At 51.1% G+C, this 17022-nt stretch overlaps 1 protein-coding gene across 1 annotated transcript in view; it reads right to left on the reverse strand.

The window, feature by feature from the left end:
• Positions 1 to 16454, reverse strand: part of ALDOB (aldolase, fructose-bisphosphate B) — a 39316-nt gene extending 22862 nt beyond the window's left edge. The window contains exons 1-2 of the mRNA XM_078659314.1: positions 16257 to 16454; positions 1427 to 1548 (exon numbers count right to left, since the gene is read on the reverse strand). Of these exons, the coding sequence (XP_078515440.1) occupies positions 1427 to 1538 (112 nt within the window). The 5' untranslated portion in view covers positions 1539 to 1548; positions 16257 to 16454. The remainder of the gene's footprint in view (positions 1 to 1426; positions 1549 to 16256) is intronic.
• Positions 16455 to 17022: the final 568 nt, after the last annotated feature.

Consider the following 17022-nt stretch of genomic DNA (forward strand, 5'->3'; position numbering starts at 1 on the left):
AGGAGCCATCTACTCCCAGAGACTGAACCTCCCCTACAGGAGCCATCTACTCCCAGAGACTGACCCTCACCTACAGGTGCCATCCACTCCCAACAACTGACCCTTACCTACAGGTGCCATCTACTCCCAAAGACTGACCCTCACCTACAGGTGCCATCTACTCCCAGAGACTGACCCTCACCTACAGGAGCCATCGACTCCCTCAGACTGAGCCTCACCTACAGATGCCATCTACTCCCAGAGACTGACCCTCACCTACAGGTGCCATCTACTCCCAAAGACTGACCCTCACCTACAGGTGCCATCTACTCCCACAGACTGACCCTCGCTTACAGGTGCCATCGACTCCCTCAGACTGACCCTCACCTACAGGTGCCATCTACTCCCAGAGACTGACCCTCACCTGCAGGTGCCATCTACTCCCAGAGACTGACCCTCTCCTGCAGGCGCCATCTACTCCCCACAGTCTCCATCTCTTCTCACAGACTAAGTTGCTTCCCTTACAGACTATACGTACCATCCCAAAGACTTGGAGCTCCTGGTCTCCCTTTGTTCTCCCACAGACCCGCCTATGCTCCCACAGACTCAATCGACTCGCCCATCGTTTCCATCTGCTGCTTTACATAAGCTGTCTGTTCTCTCACACTCACTCAACTTTTTACTGCGCAGGCTTCATCTCTTCCTGCACAAACACATGTCTATGCACACAGACTCCATTGCTCCCTGCACAACCTCACACAGACTTCATTTCTTCCTGCATAGACAGATTTCATTGAACATAGCCATAGCTTGCCCCACAGACTCCATCGCTTCCCGCACAGGCTCCATCGGTTTCCTCCATGTCTTCTGCTCAGACTCCATCTCTTCCCACTCAGACTCCATCTCTTCCCACTCAGACTCCATCTCTTCCCACTCAGACTCCATCTCTTCCCACTCAGACTCCATCTCTTCCCACTCAGACTCCATCTCTTCCCACTCAGACTCCATCTCTTCCCACTCAGACTCCATCTCTTCCCACTCAGACTCCATCTCTTCCCACTCAGACCCCCATCTCTTCCCACTCAGACCCCCATCTCTTCCCACTCAGACCCCCATCTCTTCCCACTCAGACCCCCATCTCTTCCCACTCAGACCCCCATCTCTTCCCACTCAGACCCCCATCTCTTCCCACTCAGACCTCATCTCTTCCCACTCAGACCTCATCTCTTCCCACTCAGACCTCATCTCTTCCCACTCAGACCTCATCTCTTCCCACTCAGACCCCATCTCTTCCCACTCAGACTCCATCTCTTTCCACTCAGACTCCATCTCTTTCCACTCAGACTCCATCTCTTCTCGCGGACTCCATCTTTACCCGCACAGACCCTATTCAAGCAGTCTATGAGACTCATCCACATACTCTCTCTCCCAGAGGTGGTCTACTCACCTACAGACTCATCGGCTGCCAAGATCCCCTTCCCAGCAGCCACGATGCGCCGAGCATTGTCTGAGAGCTCCTTCTTCCTCTCCACGGTGAGGGCTGGAAACTGGTGAGTCATGATGGCAAACCTAAGAAGAAAGGTAAAGACCACTTATTATTAACTTGCATCATGGTTACCCACATGCCCACATAGCCCATGCCTGAAATATAGTGCTAGAAATGGGGCCTCTAGTTGGTAGCGGTATGCACCCTCTTCATGTGGAGACCACCACTCTACTCTGAGTAAATCAGATACACGCCCTAAATTAACCGGGCTCACCCTCTGGTAGCTTGGCACTGAGCAGGCAGGCTTAACTTAAGAGGCAAAGAGTAAAGTATCTATGCAACACTTATTACAGTAAAACAGTGAAAACACCACACAAAAATAATTCACACCAGATTTGAAAAATGTAGCTTCATTTAATGAACAAAACAAGACAACAAAAAGACAAAGGTCCAATAATTAGAACCAGAGTTATGAATGTTTAAAGAATAACTTGAAATATAGTGCTTAGAGTCATAAAGCACTAACCGAGGCTATCTGGTTGCGCTTGATCGGTTCAAATCTGAAAAGTCAAGCCAACTGCGTTGTAGCGCGGATCGGATACAGAAGCCACGCAAGCCCTGCTGAAACAGTACCTTCACGGATAACAAGGGTCGACGTCGAGGAGCAGCTGCAAGGAACCGAGGAGGTGATGCGTTTTTTTTAATTCAAAGGATTGTAGATGTGTCTGTTCTGAATCGTGTAGTCGTGGTAGGGTCCCTTAGTCGTCTTCGCGCTCCGCGCTCTGGGTGATGAAGGCAATGCAGCATCGTCGAGTCACACTGTTGACATTGTGGAGTTCTCGAAGAGGCACTTTGTCGGCGGTTCTGACCGGCGCAAAGTTGAGACTGCATGGATGTTGATGCTGCAGCACAGGAAAAACCAAGTCCAAGGGTCCAGGACTGGATTGACACCACTTGGCAGGGTAGAACACACAGATGGTAGAGTCCTTGTGCTGGTTGGAGAGCTCCAGGCAGTCTTTGATGTCCCTGAGACTGCAGAATTGGAGTTAAGCATACAAGCCCTTGGAATCACACTTGGTTGGAGTGGTGAGGTCCAGTCCTCACCCAGGCAGGCAGGGCAGCATTGTAGAAAATCAGTTCTTCCAGAGCAGCAGTCCCACAGAGAAGCCGTCTTTCAGCAGTACAGCAGTACTTCTTCCTGGAAGAGTATCCACAGGTCCAGAAGTATACTCATTTGGTGGGGTCAGTAGTCCAGTTCTAATACTCAGTTGGTCGATAGGTACCAAATATGACTGTTCAACTCCTTCTCATTCGGGAATTACACCTAATAAATGTATTAAGGAATCCCCAATGTTAACCTATGAGAGGGGTAGGCCTAACAGTAGTGAAAAACACATTTGGGATTTTTTCACTACCAGGACATGTAAGATTTAAAAGTACTTACACAGCACCCTGCCCTAGGGCCTACCTTATTGGTGACTAATATGTAATTAAAGGGGTATAAGGCTTGACATGGGGTTTTAAATGCCAGGACGACATGGTAGTCAAACTGCAGACACAGGCTCAGCAGTGGCAGGCCTGAGACATGATTAACCACTTGAACGCTATGGGGATTTTTCCCCTGTGCTGGAAATCCAGGAACATCATTATTCATGACGAGCTGGACTCGTCATCAGTGTAGCAGGAGGCTACTGCATGACGAGCCCAGCTCGTCATGAGCGTGGAAGGGGTTAAAGGGCTACTTAAGTGGGTGGCACAATCAGTGCTGAACCACTAATAGCATTTAATATACAGGCCTTGTGCAAATATAATACACTTTACTAGGGACTTATAAGTAAATTAAATATGCCAATTGTAGATACACCATTGTTACTATTTTTAGGGCAGTGAGCACATGCACTTTAGTGCTGGTTAGCAGTGGTAACATACCCAAAGTCTTAAAGCCAACAAAAACAGATCAGCAAAAAGTGAGGCAAAACAGCCAAATATTGTGGGGGAAGACCACACTTAGGCTGACAGGTCGAACACGTGTGCCGCAGGCTGAAAGTGGGGAGAGCTACCCAACCTCCTGGGAGATCCCATCTCTAAGGTGGAAAAGCTTGTAGGAACCATCAGCATTGGTGTGGTCTGCCCCTGGTCTGTGTTCCAACGAAAGTCCATTCCCTGTATGGAGATGGACCACCTCAACAATTTTGGATTTTCACCCCTCATTTGCATTAGCCACACCTAAATCTTCAGAGAAATAACATCTTTCAGGCATGAGAAGAACCCCAAATTTCATATCCTTCTTCCCTGTGAGCTTCTATGCCCGAATCTCTTCTTCTCGACTGGTGCTCCACACAAGCCATAGAACCCGCTTCCGGGTCTCCCAAGAAACACTGAAGTAGGCTGGGCAGCAAAGGGAGGAACGACTTCTCATGCACTGAGCGTGGAGACCAGAGACCAGCTACCCCACCACACACCGATCGCAGAAACCAGAGACGCGAGGCCTTCACAAAGTGGCCCAACACTAGCTGCCTCTGGTAAGGTCCTGGCACTGATGTAACACTATTGTTGAAGTCATTTGTAGCAGTATGGCATCATCTTCATGTAGAGTCACCCCTAGATATGAGTAGCAAGAAAAGTGAAATGAGAAAAGGCTTCATGAAAATTGAAAGAAGGCAGGATGAAAGAGAAGGAGAAAGAAAGGGCACCCACTTCTGCAGTCTAGTCCTTCTAGTCCTGCAACTGTAACTGGAAGCAGAACACGAGACAAAGGAAGCAGTCTTTGTTTCAACCGCACTCCTCAGGAGCGGAAGATTAAGGCTTGTATTTTGTACTTAGATACTAAGGGCCTGAGGTACACATGGCCGGATAAGTTAATCAATCAAATGTGAAAGATACACCATCCATTTTTTTATAAGACCATTATATCCTATGGCACCTGCAATAAGGAGTGCAGTATCAGTGGTTGCACCTTTAGTGCTTCCGAGAGTGTGGTTGCACATTCAATGCTTCCTAGTGGTAACACCTTTTCTGCTTTCCATGGGAGAGCTTGTACCTTCAGTGTGAGTGAGAGTGGTTGCACCTTCAGTTCTTCAGTGAGTTGTTGCACCTGCAAAACTTCTATGAGAGTGGCTGCACATTCAATGATTCCTAGTAGTGACACCTTTACAACTCCCCTTGTGAGTGGTTGCATTTGCAATGCTTTCGCTGTGAGTTCATGCACTTTGAATTGCATCCGTGTGAGAAGCTGCACCTTCAATGAGTGGTTTTACTTTCAGTTCTTCCTGTATCAGTGGTAGCACCTTCAGTGCTCCTGTGCAAGTGCTCACACCTTCAGTGCTTCCACGTGAGAGGTTTCACCTTCAGTTCTTTGTGTTTCAGCGGTTGCACCTTTACTGCTTTCCATGTGAGTGCTCACATCTTCAGTGCTTCCTGTGAGAGTGGTTTCACCTCAAGCAGTGGTTTCAGTGCTTCAGTGAGAGTTATTGCACCTTCATTTCTTCTGTGAGTTGTTGCACTTTGAAAGCTTCCACAACAGTTGTTGCACATTCAATGCTTCCTAGTGGTGAGACCTTTACAGCTCTCCTTGTAAGTGGTTGCATTTGCAATGCTTTCGCTGTGAGTTCTTGCACTTTGAAGTGCATCCGTGTGAGTAGCTGCACATTCAGTGCTTTCTATGTGAGTGGTTTTACCTTCAGTTCTTTCTGAATCCGTTGTTGCACCTTCAGTGCTTTCTATGCGAGTGGTTTTACCTTCAGTTCTTTCTGAATCAGTTGTTGCACCTTTAGTGCTTCAGTGCGAGTGGCTGCATCTTCAGTGCTTCCGTGTTAGTGGCTGAAACTTCAGGGCTTTGTGCTTCTGTGTGAGAGGCTGCACCTTCAGTGCCTCCGTGCGAGTGGCTGCACCTTCAGTGCTTCCGTGCGAGTGGCTGCACCTTCAGTGCTTCCGTGCGAGTGGCTGCACCTTCAGTGCTTCCGTGCGAGTGGCTGCACCTTCAGTGCTTCCGTGCGAGTGGCTGCACCTTCAGTGTTTCCGTGCGAGTGGCTGCACTTTCAGTGCTTCCGTGCGAGTGGCTGCACTTTCAGTGCTTCCGTGCGAGTGGCTGCACCTTCAGTGCCTCCGTGCGAGTGGCTGCACCTTCAGTGCCTCCGTGCGAGTGGCTGCACCTTCAGTGCGAGTGGCTGCACCTTCAGTGCCTCCGTGCGAGTGGCTGCACCTTCAGTGCCTCCGTGCGAGTGGCTGCACCTTCAGTGCCTCCGTGCGAGTGGCTGCACCTTCAGTGCTTCCGTGCGAGTGGCTGCACCATCAGTGCTTCGTGCTTCCGTGTGAATGGCTGCACCTTTAGTGCTTCCGTGCGAGTGGCTGCACCTTCAGTGCTTCCGTGTAAGTGGCTGCACCATCAGTGCTTCGTGCTTCCGTGTGAATGGCTGCACCTTTAGTGCTTCCGTGCAAGTGGCTGCACCTTCAGTGCTTCCGTGTGAGTGGCTGCACCTTCAGTGCTTCTGTGCGAGTGGCTGCACCTTCAGTGCTTCTGTGCGAGTGGCTGCACCTTCAGTGCTTCCGTGCGAGTGGCTGCACCTTCTGTGCTGCCGTGTGAGTGGCTGCACCCTCGGCGCTGCCATGTGAGTGGCTGCACCCTCGGCGCTGCCATGTGAGTGGCAGCACCCTCGGCGCTGCCATGTGAGTGGCAGCACCCTCGGCGCTGCCATGTGAGTGGCTGCACCCTCGGCGCTGCCGTGTGAGTGGCTGCACCTTCAGCGCTGCTGTGTGAGTGGCTGCACCTTCAGCGCTTCTGTGTGAGTGGCTGCACCTTCAGCGCTTCTGTGTGAGTGGCTGCACCTTCAGCGCTTCCGTGTGAGTGGCTGCACCTTCAGCGCTTCCGTGTGAGTGGCTCCACCTCCAGTGCTTCCGTTTGAGTGGCTGCACCTTCAGTGCTTCCGTGTGAGTGGCTGCACCTTCAGTGCTTCCGTGTGAGTGGCTGCACCTTCTGTGCTGTCGTGTGAGTGGCTGCACCTTCTGTGCTTCCGTGTGAGTGGCTGCACCTTCTGTGCTTCCGTGTGAGTGGCTGCACCTTCAGTGCCTCCGTGTGACTGGCTGCACCTTCAGCGCTGCCGTGTGAGTGGCTGCACCTTCAGCGCTGCCGTGTGAGTGGCTGCACCTTCAGCGCTGCCGTGTGAGTGGCTGCACCCTCGGCGCTGCTGTGTGAGTGGCTGCACCTTCAGCGCTGCCGTGTGAGTGGCTGCACCTTCAGCGCTGCCGTGTGAGTGGCTGCACCCTCGGCGCTGCTGTGTGAGTGGCTGCACCTTCTGTGCTTCCGTGTGAGTGGCTGCACCTTCTGTGCTTCCGTGTGAGTGGCTGCACCTTCAGTGCTTCCGTGTGAGTGGCTGCACCTTCAGTGCTTCCGTGTGAGTGGCTGCACCTTCAGTGCCTCCGTGCGAGTGGCTGCACCTTCAGTGCCTCCGTGCGAGTGGCTGCACCTTCAGTGCTTCTGTGCGAGTGGCTGCACCTTCAGTGCTTCTGTGCGAGTGGCTGCACCTTCAGTGCTTCTGTGCGAGTTGCTGCACCTTCAGTGCTTCTGTGCGAGTGGCTGCACCTTCAGTGCTTCCGTGAGAATGGCTGCACTTTAGTGCTTCCGTGCGAGTGGCTGCACCTTCTGTGCTGCCGTGTGAGTGGCTGCACCCTCGGCGCTGCCGTGTGAGTGGCTGCACCCTCAGCGCTGCTGTGTGAGTGGCTGCACCCTCGGCGCTGCCGTGTGAGTGGCTGCACCCTCGGCGCTGCTGTGTGAGTGGCTGCACCTTCCACGCTGCCGTGTGAGTGGCTGCACCTTCAGGGCTGCAGTGTGAGTGGCTGCACCTTCAGGGCTGCTGTGTGAGTGGCTGCACCTTCAGGGCTTCTGTGTGAGTGGCTGCACCTTCAGGGCTTCTGTGTGAGTGGCTGCACCTTCAGGGCTTGTGTGAGTGGCTGCACCTTCAGGGCTTGTGTGAGTGGCTGCACCTTCAGGGTTTCTGTGTGAGTGGCTGCACCTTTAGAGCTTCTGTGTGAGTGGCTGCACCTTCAGCGCTTCTGTGTGAGTGGCTGCACCTTCAGTGCTTCCGTGAGAATGGCTGCACTTCAGTGCTTCCGTGCGAGTGGCTGCACCTTCTGTGCTTCCATGTGAGTGGCTGCACCTTCTGTGCTGTCGTGTGAGTGGCTGCACCTTCTGTGCTTCCGTGTGAGTGGCTGCACCTTCTGTGCTTCCGTGTGAGTGGCTGCACCTTCTGTGCTTCCGTGTGAGTGGCTGCACCTTCTGTGCTTCCGTGTGAGTGGCTGCACCTTCAGTGCCTCCGTGTGACTGGCTGCACCTTCAGTGCCTCCGTGTGAGTGGCTGCACCTTCAGCGCTGCCGTGTGAGTGGCTGCACCCTCGGCGCTGCTGTGTGAGTGGCTGCACCTTCAGCGCTGCCGTGTGAGTGGCTGCACCTTCAGCGCTGCCGTGTGAGTGGCTGCACCCTCGGCGCTGCTGTGTGAGTGGCTGCACCTTCTGTGCTTCCGTGTGAGTGGCTGCACCTTCTGTGCTTCCGTGTGAGTGGCTGCACCTTCTGTGCTTCCGTGTGAGTGGCTGCACCTTCAGTGCCTCCGTGTGAGTGGCTGCACCCTCGGCGCTGCTGTGTGAGTGGCTGCACCTTCAGCGCTGCCGTGTGAGTGGCTGCCCCATGATGGTGCCGTACTTGTAGTTTCACGTCCCGTCACCATCACCCACGCTCGCTCAGACCGCTCTCTTCCTCGTACACCCCTGCCAGGAATCCTTCTCTTCTGTAATACTGGCGTGCCCCGGGCGGTACGTAGAAACCATGGGAGGCTCCCGGATGTTGGATGCACGAAGGGTATAATGCTGGTGGCACTGCATGCCATCTGCGGGTCACTGGAGTGGGAAGGCCTGCTGCTGAGTATATTTTTTGAGCGCCTCATGTGTGCCCTCATCACAAAAGGAAACCCAAGGATTGCACACAAATCTCAGAGAGGAAAGAGCCTGGCATGCCGCCCCTGCATGCGAGCATGGCACTGGTGGCGAGCTCTGGGCTGGCTAGCCAGGGGCCACTAGCCACAGAACCCAGGCTCCACCCCTGGCCAGGCAGACGTCGGCTGGAGCGGTCAGCAGTGGCTTGACTCCCATCCAGAGAGGCTGGGGCTGGACGGGGCAGCTCCAAAGAGCTGGTGTGCACGCGCTGGTGTCTGTCGAGTGACACAGTGGGCGAAAAACGATGGACTGGAATTTGCCCTCCTGCCGTTGCCAGTAGCGGAGACGCTTGCATTGCACCCATCACCGCTGTGCATTAATCTGAGCTGGAAAGAGGCCGAGGGCGCGTGCTGATGCGGTCAGTATCCGCACGTGCATGCATAGCGGAGATGAGAGGTGGCATAAGGGAGAGAGAGAGAGAGGGGCATAACGGAATGGAGGGCGCGCGAGACGGGAAGAATGAGAGAAGGGCTGAGTGAGACAGAGGGCATCAGAAAGAGACATGGGAGGGGGGGGGACATCTGGGAAGATGAGGGGGAGTGGGGTTAGAGAGATGCGTGCGAGAAAAGATAACTGAGAAACAGAGGGAAATAGCGAGGATGGTAGAAAGGGAGGGATCGAGGGAGACATGAGCGCCCTGGAAAGAGGTGGTGAGGGAGACATGCACGAGGGACACGGGAAGAGGAGACGAGGGGCCAGAGAGAAGTAAGGGGGGATATGAGTAGAGTCAGAGAGACAACGATGGACACAGTAAAGTGGTCGGACAGACTACAAAGGGGTGGAGAGATGGAAAGCGAGGAGGGAGACATGTTTTATTTTATTTAATGCATTTTTCTATAGCGCGTACTTAACCCACAGGTGTCAGAGCGCTTCACAATAGAACCAAGCATGTTACATGAGGAGACTAGAGGTGGGGTGATGGAGACATGGAAAGCGGGCGAGTAACTATAAAGGAGTGTGCATGGGTGAGCTGGAGAGTGGGGGCGGGGCGGCCACTGGAGCGCGCATCTCTGCTATCCGAAGGAGCCCCCTATCCCCTCCACCCCCTCAGAAGGGGTGAGAATGATAAAAACAAGAGGTCAAAGGTCAGTCTGCGCTCAGGCCCGCCCCTCCCCCAGGCTCGCCCCAGAGAGCCCGGTCTCAGATAAGAGAAACCCGCCGGGCCGGATTATGCAGGAAACGCTCAGGTCAGCAGTTTGGGGCTCGCATTGTTGCTGCTGTGACCCTGGGCAGGCGTGGCGTTCAGCCAGGCACGTAGCAGGGCCATAAACCGCGGGGCTGCTGCCCTGTTTGCGCCACTGGTTCATTCAGACCTTCGACCCCAGTAAGAACCGGTTCCACGGGAGCACGCACTGGGAGGGTGTGATGTGTCAGCCCTGGCGGTACTACAAGGAGCCTGCCTCCAGCCATCATTCCCCGCACGCCAAACCCTGCATACACATTGTATCTCCTTTATTTATTGTATTTTTTGGGGTGTGGAGGGGAGTTTATATAGGCACAAAGATGTCAGAGTGCTTTACAAGAGAGCAGGAAGTAAGTTCTGGTAAACACAGGAAAACAAGGAGCCAACAGTTAAAAAAAAAAAAATTTGCGACCTCACAGTACCTGATGTAACACAGATGATGAAATGTGATTTATAAAGCGCCCAGCTACTCGTCAGAGTGTCCAGGCACTACACTCACAGGTAAGAGCATTCAGCTTTAAGAAACTCGTTTTGAACGCAGATTCAGATTCGACTCAACAAAGATCAACACCATTTCCCACCACACCCTCTACGCAAGACTCCACGACGCCGGCATCAAACGCCTTCGATCCTCTCCTTCCTCATGGGTGGTCCCAGAGAGTCAAGCTCCCAACGATCTCCTCAGAACCTACAGAGAGGAGCAGTGGAGTCCTCAGGGCTCCTCCCTGAGCCCCACCCTCTCAAAGATCTACACGGCCCGCTGGCAGCCATCGTCAGAAACCACGGGTTAAACATTTCCTACGCCGACGACACCCAGCTGTTTCTCTCCCTCACTGACAAACCTATTGCCGCAAAGAACAACTTCCACAATGGCATGAAGGCAGTCATCACCTGGATGAAGGACAGCGGCCTCAATCTCAACTCCGACAAAACCGAAGTTCTCATCCTGGGAACCAAACCATCCGAGAAACCTCCACTGGGTCCCGATCAACAAAAGAATGACCTTCAAGCTCTTCACGCACGCCTAGAAGGCCCTCCACAACATTGAACCTGCATACCTCAACCACCCACTCTCCATCTACACTCCCACCAGACACCTCCGCTCCGCCAACCTGGTCCTGGCCACCATACCACAGATCTGCAAGACCACAGCCAGAGAAGATCCTTCTCCTACCTCGCTGCAAAGACCTGGAACTCCCTGCCTCTGCACCTCAGGCAATCACCCTCACTGCCTCAATTCAGGAAGGACCTCAAGACCTGGCTCTTCGACTGAACTGAATGCTCTTCGACTAAACTGCAGAACCCACCCCCAGCGCCTTAAGACCCTCACTGGAGATTAGCTGCGATCTATAGGAGCGCTGATTGATTGAAAGGTCAAGAGGGAGACTGTCCAGGCAGGGTGGACCAATTAAGAAAGAGCGATGATCTTGGGATTCTTAGCTGACACCCTATTTGAAGAGCGTAGTTTCTTAACCGAGAAATATGACCGAATTCTAAATGCCAGGTAACTAGGACCAGTGTGATGTTAGGACCAGTATGATGTGGCGCTCTATGGGTGAGTACAAGGACTCTGAACAGCCATACTCCCAGGTATTCCCATACCTTAAAACAAGAATGTGCAAATCCAATAAATCTCACCTTAGGGATATTTTGGCTTTGCCAATGCTTTTAGCCATACTGCATAGCATTCGTGATGCTGTGTAACAAGGCTAATAAACAAGGGGAAAAGGCAACTGCCTCCATTACTTTGTAGGTGCGCACACCACGCATGCAGAGCACCTAAAAAATGACAGAAATGGTTTTTCTTTTTGTTTATTGATTAGAGCTGAATCAGTAAGCAAAACTAAAAAAACTAATGGACGTGGGTAGGGAAAGAGCTTAACTGGGGAAGCAACACAGAGGTCAGAGTCACGAAGAGCAGGGAAGCCACATGGGGTGGGTTGAAGCAACACAGGCTGTGCAGGGAAAGCAACAGGAGGGCATGGGTGTGGGGAAGCAAAGTGGAGGGAAGAAAATGGAGGCAGAGCAATGTTAAAGGTTGGTGGAAGCAAACGAACGAGAGAGCGCTGTGTAGAGTTTGAGCTCATGGGAGGGCGGCTCGGAGGGCCCTTGAGCTAAAGAAAACTGTCATCTCGGCTCTGGTGATTTCGCGGCTTGATAACTGCAATTCTCTGTATGTGGGCTCTCAGCAGTGCATACTTGGTAAGTTGCAAATGCTCCAAAATGCTGCAGCCTGAGTCCGTTGAATCTCTCAAAATTCAATTCCATCTCTCGTGATTTGCACTGCCACCCATTGGGGAGCGGATTCAATTTAAGGCCCGGCGCTGGGCCCATCACAAGATTGACCCTCTCTCCCTCCAAATGACTATCAAGTGGTATAAACCCATTCGTAATCTTCGATCCTCGACTGCCAACAAAATAGCGGTGCGATCAACTAGGAAGCAAGAAATAAGAGTGACAGAACAAAAGACCAATGGAAGGGAATGGGTGGAGCTGATTTCCAGGTCAGCTATCAACACGCCCCCAATAAGTCTTATGCACCATACAGCTTCGCTGTCTGGAGGCTAAGGCCCTGTGTTTCTGGTTGTCACCAGACTAGTTTACTGTGAACATATATCCACAATTCTGGTTTATTTGCTACAGATCCGCCCCACTTCAATGAGCACCAGAATTGCATCTGGGGGAGGGAAGGACAGCAGACGAGAAAATGTAATTATTACAGTTGGGTTTATATTTAATACTTATTAATGTCTGAAGAAATAGATGAACGAAGAAGTTGGGGAGCAAAGCTTCCACATACCGGTCCGACGTTAAAAGTCATTATATAACATATGAAGCATGTGTGTTGTTGTTTATGTGCCAATGTACATATTTACACGTTTGCACTACATCCGTTTAAGCGACCAAAATAAACACCAACTCTCCACGGATCATGTGTTATTTTGATTCGGCCAAAGCTGATATTCCCAAACCAGTGGACCCGACATATGCAACTCAGTCCTTAGGACCCTCTGTCATAACCCCAAAGTCTATTTCAAGCATGAACAGGTTGAATAAGGCAACCTGACCCCACCCCCAGGATTTAAAGCCCTTTAATCTGGAACCCTGCTGTCCTGCTGGTCATCAGAGGCTTTGGCTAAAATAGTTCCCAGCCCCCAAAACCCGTTTTATAAGCATCTCTCAATACATCATCACAGAGCTATGCTTCACAGGCCCAAGCTTGGTCTCTGGTGTTCTACTTGTTATCAAAGGCCCTGGTAAACTAACTTCCAACACCCCAAACATGTATCATCAGCATCTCTTAGTGCAGCATTACAGAGTTATACTGAAGGTCCATAAAGGGTGGTGCTGCTGTCCCACTTGACATCATAGGCTCAGGTTAAACTAACTCCGAGCATCTCCAGAGCAGTTTCATGAGCATCTCTGAGCAGAGCACCATAAGGTTATGCTTCATATATCCATACGCTGTCTATCAGTGCCTCCCGGAAGAATATACATTTATCTATATCTAATACTGCTCTTTTGGTGAAGCATGGCCACCGAGGTCACGCCGCTCCTGCCGGAACGCTAGGTGATGCAGCTTCAGATTTCTGGGGGGAGTGGGGGGCTTACAGAGCTCGTGAAGTCCCAATCAGCCTCATGTATTATTCATTCCCTCTCAATGACTCCAGAACTAGAAACTACTCCAGATGTGGCATCCAGAAGTGAACACAATACTCCAACTGTACAACACACCCCAGAGGAGACCTCCACAAATGAAACCAAACTGCAGATGTGTCCAGAGGTGCCCTCAAGAGCAGATCTGATAGTCCAGAAGAGGCCTCCAGAACTGGACACAGTACTTAAGATAGAGCCTGAAGGACTGGACACAATATGTAGGAGGCCTCCAGAACTGGACACAATATGTAGGAGGCCTCCAGAACTGGACACAATATGTAGGAGGCCTCAAGAACTGGACACAATATGTAGGAGGCCTCCAGAACTGGACACAATATGTAGTAGGCCTCCAGAACAGGACACAATATGTAGGAGGCCTCCATAACTGGGTACGCTGCTCCAGGAGAGACACCATACATATGAGGCCTGCAAAACAGGACACACTACTCAAGATATGGCCTCCAAAACTGAACACAATACGTACAAGACCCGCAGAACTGTATACACTGCCCCGGAAGTGGCCTCCAGAACTGAACACAATATGTAGGAGGCCTCCAGAACTGGACACAATATGTAGGAGGCCTCCAGAACTGGACACAATATGTAGGAGGCCTCCATAACTGGGTACGCTGCTCCAGGAGAGACACCATACATATGAGGCCTGCAAAACAGGACACACTACTCAAGATATGGCCTCCAAAACTGAACACAATACGTACAAGACCCGCAGAACTGTATACACTGCCCCAGAAGTGGCCTCCAGAACTGAACACAATATGTAGGAGGCCTCCAGAACTGGACTCAATATGTAGGAGACCTCCAGAACAGGACACAATATGTAGGAGGCCTCCAGAACTAGGTACGCTGCTCCAGGAGAGACACCATACATATGAGGCCTGCAAAACATGATACACTACTCCAGATATGGCCTCAAAAACTGAACACAATACGTACAAGACCCGCAGAACTGTATACACTGCCCCAGAAGTGGCCTCCAGAACTGGACACAATATGTAGGAGACCTCCAGAACAGGACACGATATGTAGGAGGCCTCCATAACTAGGTACGCTGCTCCAGGAGAGACACCATACATATGAGGCCTGCAAAACATGATACACTACTCCAGATATGGCCTCAAAAACTGAACACAATACGTACAAGACCCGCAGAACTGTATACACTGCCCCAGAAGTGGCCTCCAGAACTGGACACAATATGTAGGAGACCTCCAGAACAGGACACGATATGTAGGAGGCCTCCAGAACAGGACACAATATGTGGGAGGCCTCCAGAACAGGACACAATATGTAGGAGGCCTCCAGAACAGGACACAATATGTAGGAGGCCTCCAGAACAGGACACAATATGTAGGAGACCTCCAGAACAGGACACAATATGTAGGAGGCCTCCAGAACAGGACACAATATGTAGGAGGCCTCCAGAACAGGACACAATATGTAGGAGGCCTCCAGAACAGGACACAATATGTAGTAGGCCTCCAGAACAGGACACAATATGTAGGAGGCCTCCATAACTAGGTACGCTGCTCCAGGAGAGACACCATACATATGAGGCCTGCAAAACAGGACGCACTACTCAAGATATGGCTCCGGAGCGCAGTTAATATTTGAACCTCGCGCGTAAAATAGTGGCGTTTATGAAATACTCTTGGGTGTTTCGAACCACGAAGATAAAAGGGTTGGTTTAGGACGGAGATAGAACACGCTGTAATACATGATAATCAGAGTACCTTGAAATATAAAAACTTGGTGAATGACTACACAGATGTATATGTACTTACGTTTACTTACAGTTTAACTGGTTTTTATTTAAACTTGGATAGGTCTATCGAATACGAGCCATGTTGTATATGTAATTCACAGAATATTGTATATATAGTGATGAGTACATTATCTGTTTCACAGATTTCCCCGATGAAGGCCAGTCGGCCGAAATGCATTGGAAATTACAAATATTTCGGATATGAGAAAAATGAATTGGTTTAACTCTTAAAGGATTGTGAATAACATCCAACCAAGGAATTGATGTTAAAAGTATGAATAAAATACTTACAAAATTGAGAAGAGCATTGGAAACTTTTGTTTGAAAAACCTACTACAATTATTAAGCTGGGGACCTGCAGTAAATTATTTATCAGTGCCAGAGGAGACACTAACACATGTCGTGTTAGTGCAGTCTAGAGTTCTCTAAAGATAGGACAGAATTAACATATTTGAGATGTTGCCTCGTAATGATGATATATACGGAACAGGACCCCGGACCCCGGAGTTGCCTCCTATTCCTAAGTGGAGCTCGTGTTCTAAAATCGGCCACCTGGCCTTGGGAAATGGACGCAATTGTCTGTGCACGCGGCACATTCAGAGTTTTTGTTGTTATTACACTCTGCATACGATTAATCTTTAGTAGAAGTTTATTTCTGCATAGCGCATAGAGCTAACTGAACCAACTTCCAGGCGCATTTGTACATTCCTCCACCCCAATTCCCAACCCCCTTATTAAAAGGTGCTGGAAACTGGGGTGTGGCAGCTGTCCGGCGATGGTCCCCCCGCTGCAGAGATCCATGTATACCCTGGCACCAGCGGCGCCAGTCCTCGCGAGAAAGCTTCGGGGGGTTCAGCGCCTACAGTGAGCGCTACGTGCACGACGCTGGAGCAAGATCCAGTGAGGAGGCAGAAAGTGTTCAGCTCCACTGTGATCTGGGAGCACGAGGCACGTCCGGGGTCGAGTGGGATAGCTCAGCGGGCTGACTACCGGTTGCAGAGGTAACTTATGTGAACTTTGCTCCCTACTTGAAAAGTTCTGTTTTTCCATTCTCACCCACTGGGAAGTACCCTGTGTGTTTAAATATCCAATAATAAAAGTTGCACAACTGTTATAGTTCAATAGTGCATGCACAATAACTCAGCGCTGCGCGAAATACATAATTAATGCATGAATAAAGACACTCACGGTTGGGCTGGGGTGGATTCCTGGGCAGTGGCTGAGTCAGAGCTTGCTGTCTTGTCTCCTGCAGGCGAAACAGGCCGGAACTTCCACCTCAGCAGTCTTTTAAAGATTCCCAGGTTGTGCTGCGGGCCCCGCCTCCGCCATGCCCCTGAGGGGCATGCAGGGAGGAAGGGTGGCAGCCAGGCCGCTCCCTGTGATTGGCTGCCCGGGCACCGTCCCCTCCCTGCACAAGGGTCTGATTGTGAAAGGCGAATGCTTGCACATCACGAGGACTCCGAGGCAGAAGAAACGTGGGGGTGGGCGGGGCCAGGGCCGTCTGTGGTTAACCAGGATTTAAAAGGAACTTTGAAAGTTTTGAAACTTCTTAGCATTGCATGAAGTCAGCCACCGACTGTTAGGGAAATTTTATAGATCTAAAAATTGTAAATATAAGACTGTAATGTTCCCTTGTTCCCCACATATGCACAGAGTCCAGGTAGGTGAGTTTGTTTGGCTTTATTTCAATTATGATAAGCAAATCTCGAGCTAGAGGGCGCCGAGCGTCTAACACGACTGCTCCGGTCGCCAGCTCCGTTCTCCCCGCTTTCGCGCCTTCAATGTGGCGCCTACTGCGCATGCGCGCCCTTCGCGCTCCTGTCTATGGCGTGACGCGTCATCGCGTTCACGCTCATAGACTAGAGCGCATCCTACATATCTCCCCTTTTTAACAGTAAACAAAATTAACTATTCAACCTCCACAAAGTTGCACAAGGTGTCCCAATGTTCTCTG

The sequence above is a fragment of the Lissotriton helveticus genome, chromosome 1_1 (assembly GCF_964261635.1).
Source record: "Lissotriton helveticus chromosome 1_1, aLisHel1.1, whole genome shotgun sequence".
NCBI classification, from domain to species: Eukaryota; Metazoa; Chordata; class Amphibia; order Caudata; family Salamandridae; genus Lissotriton; species Lissotriton helveticus.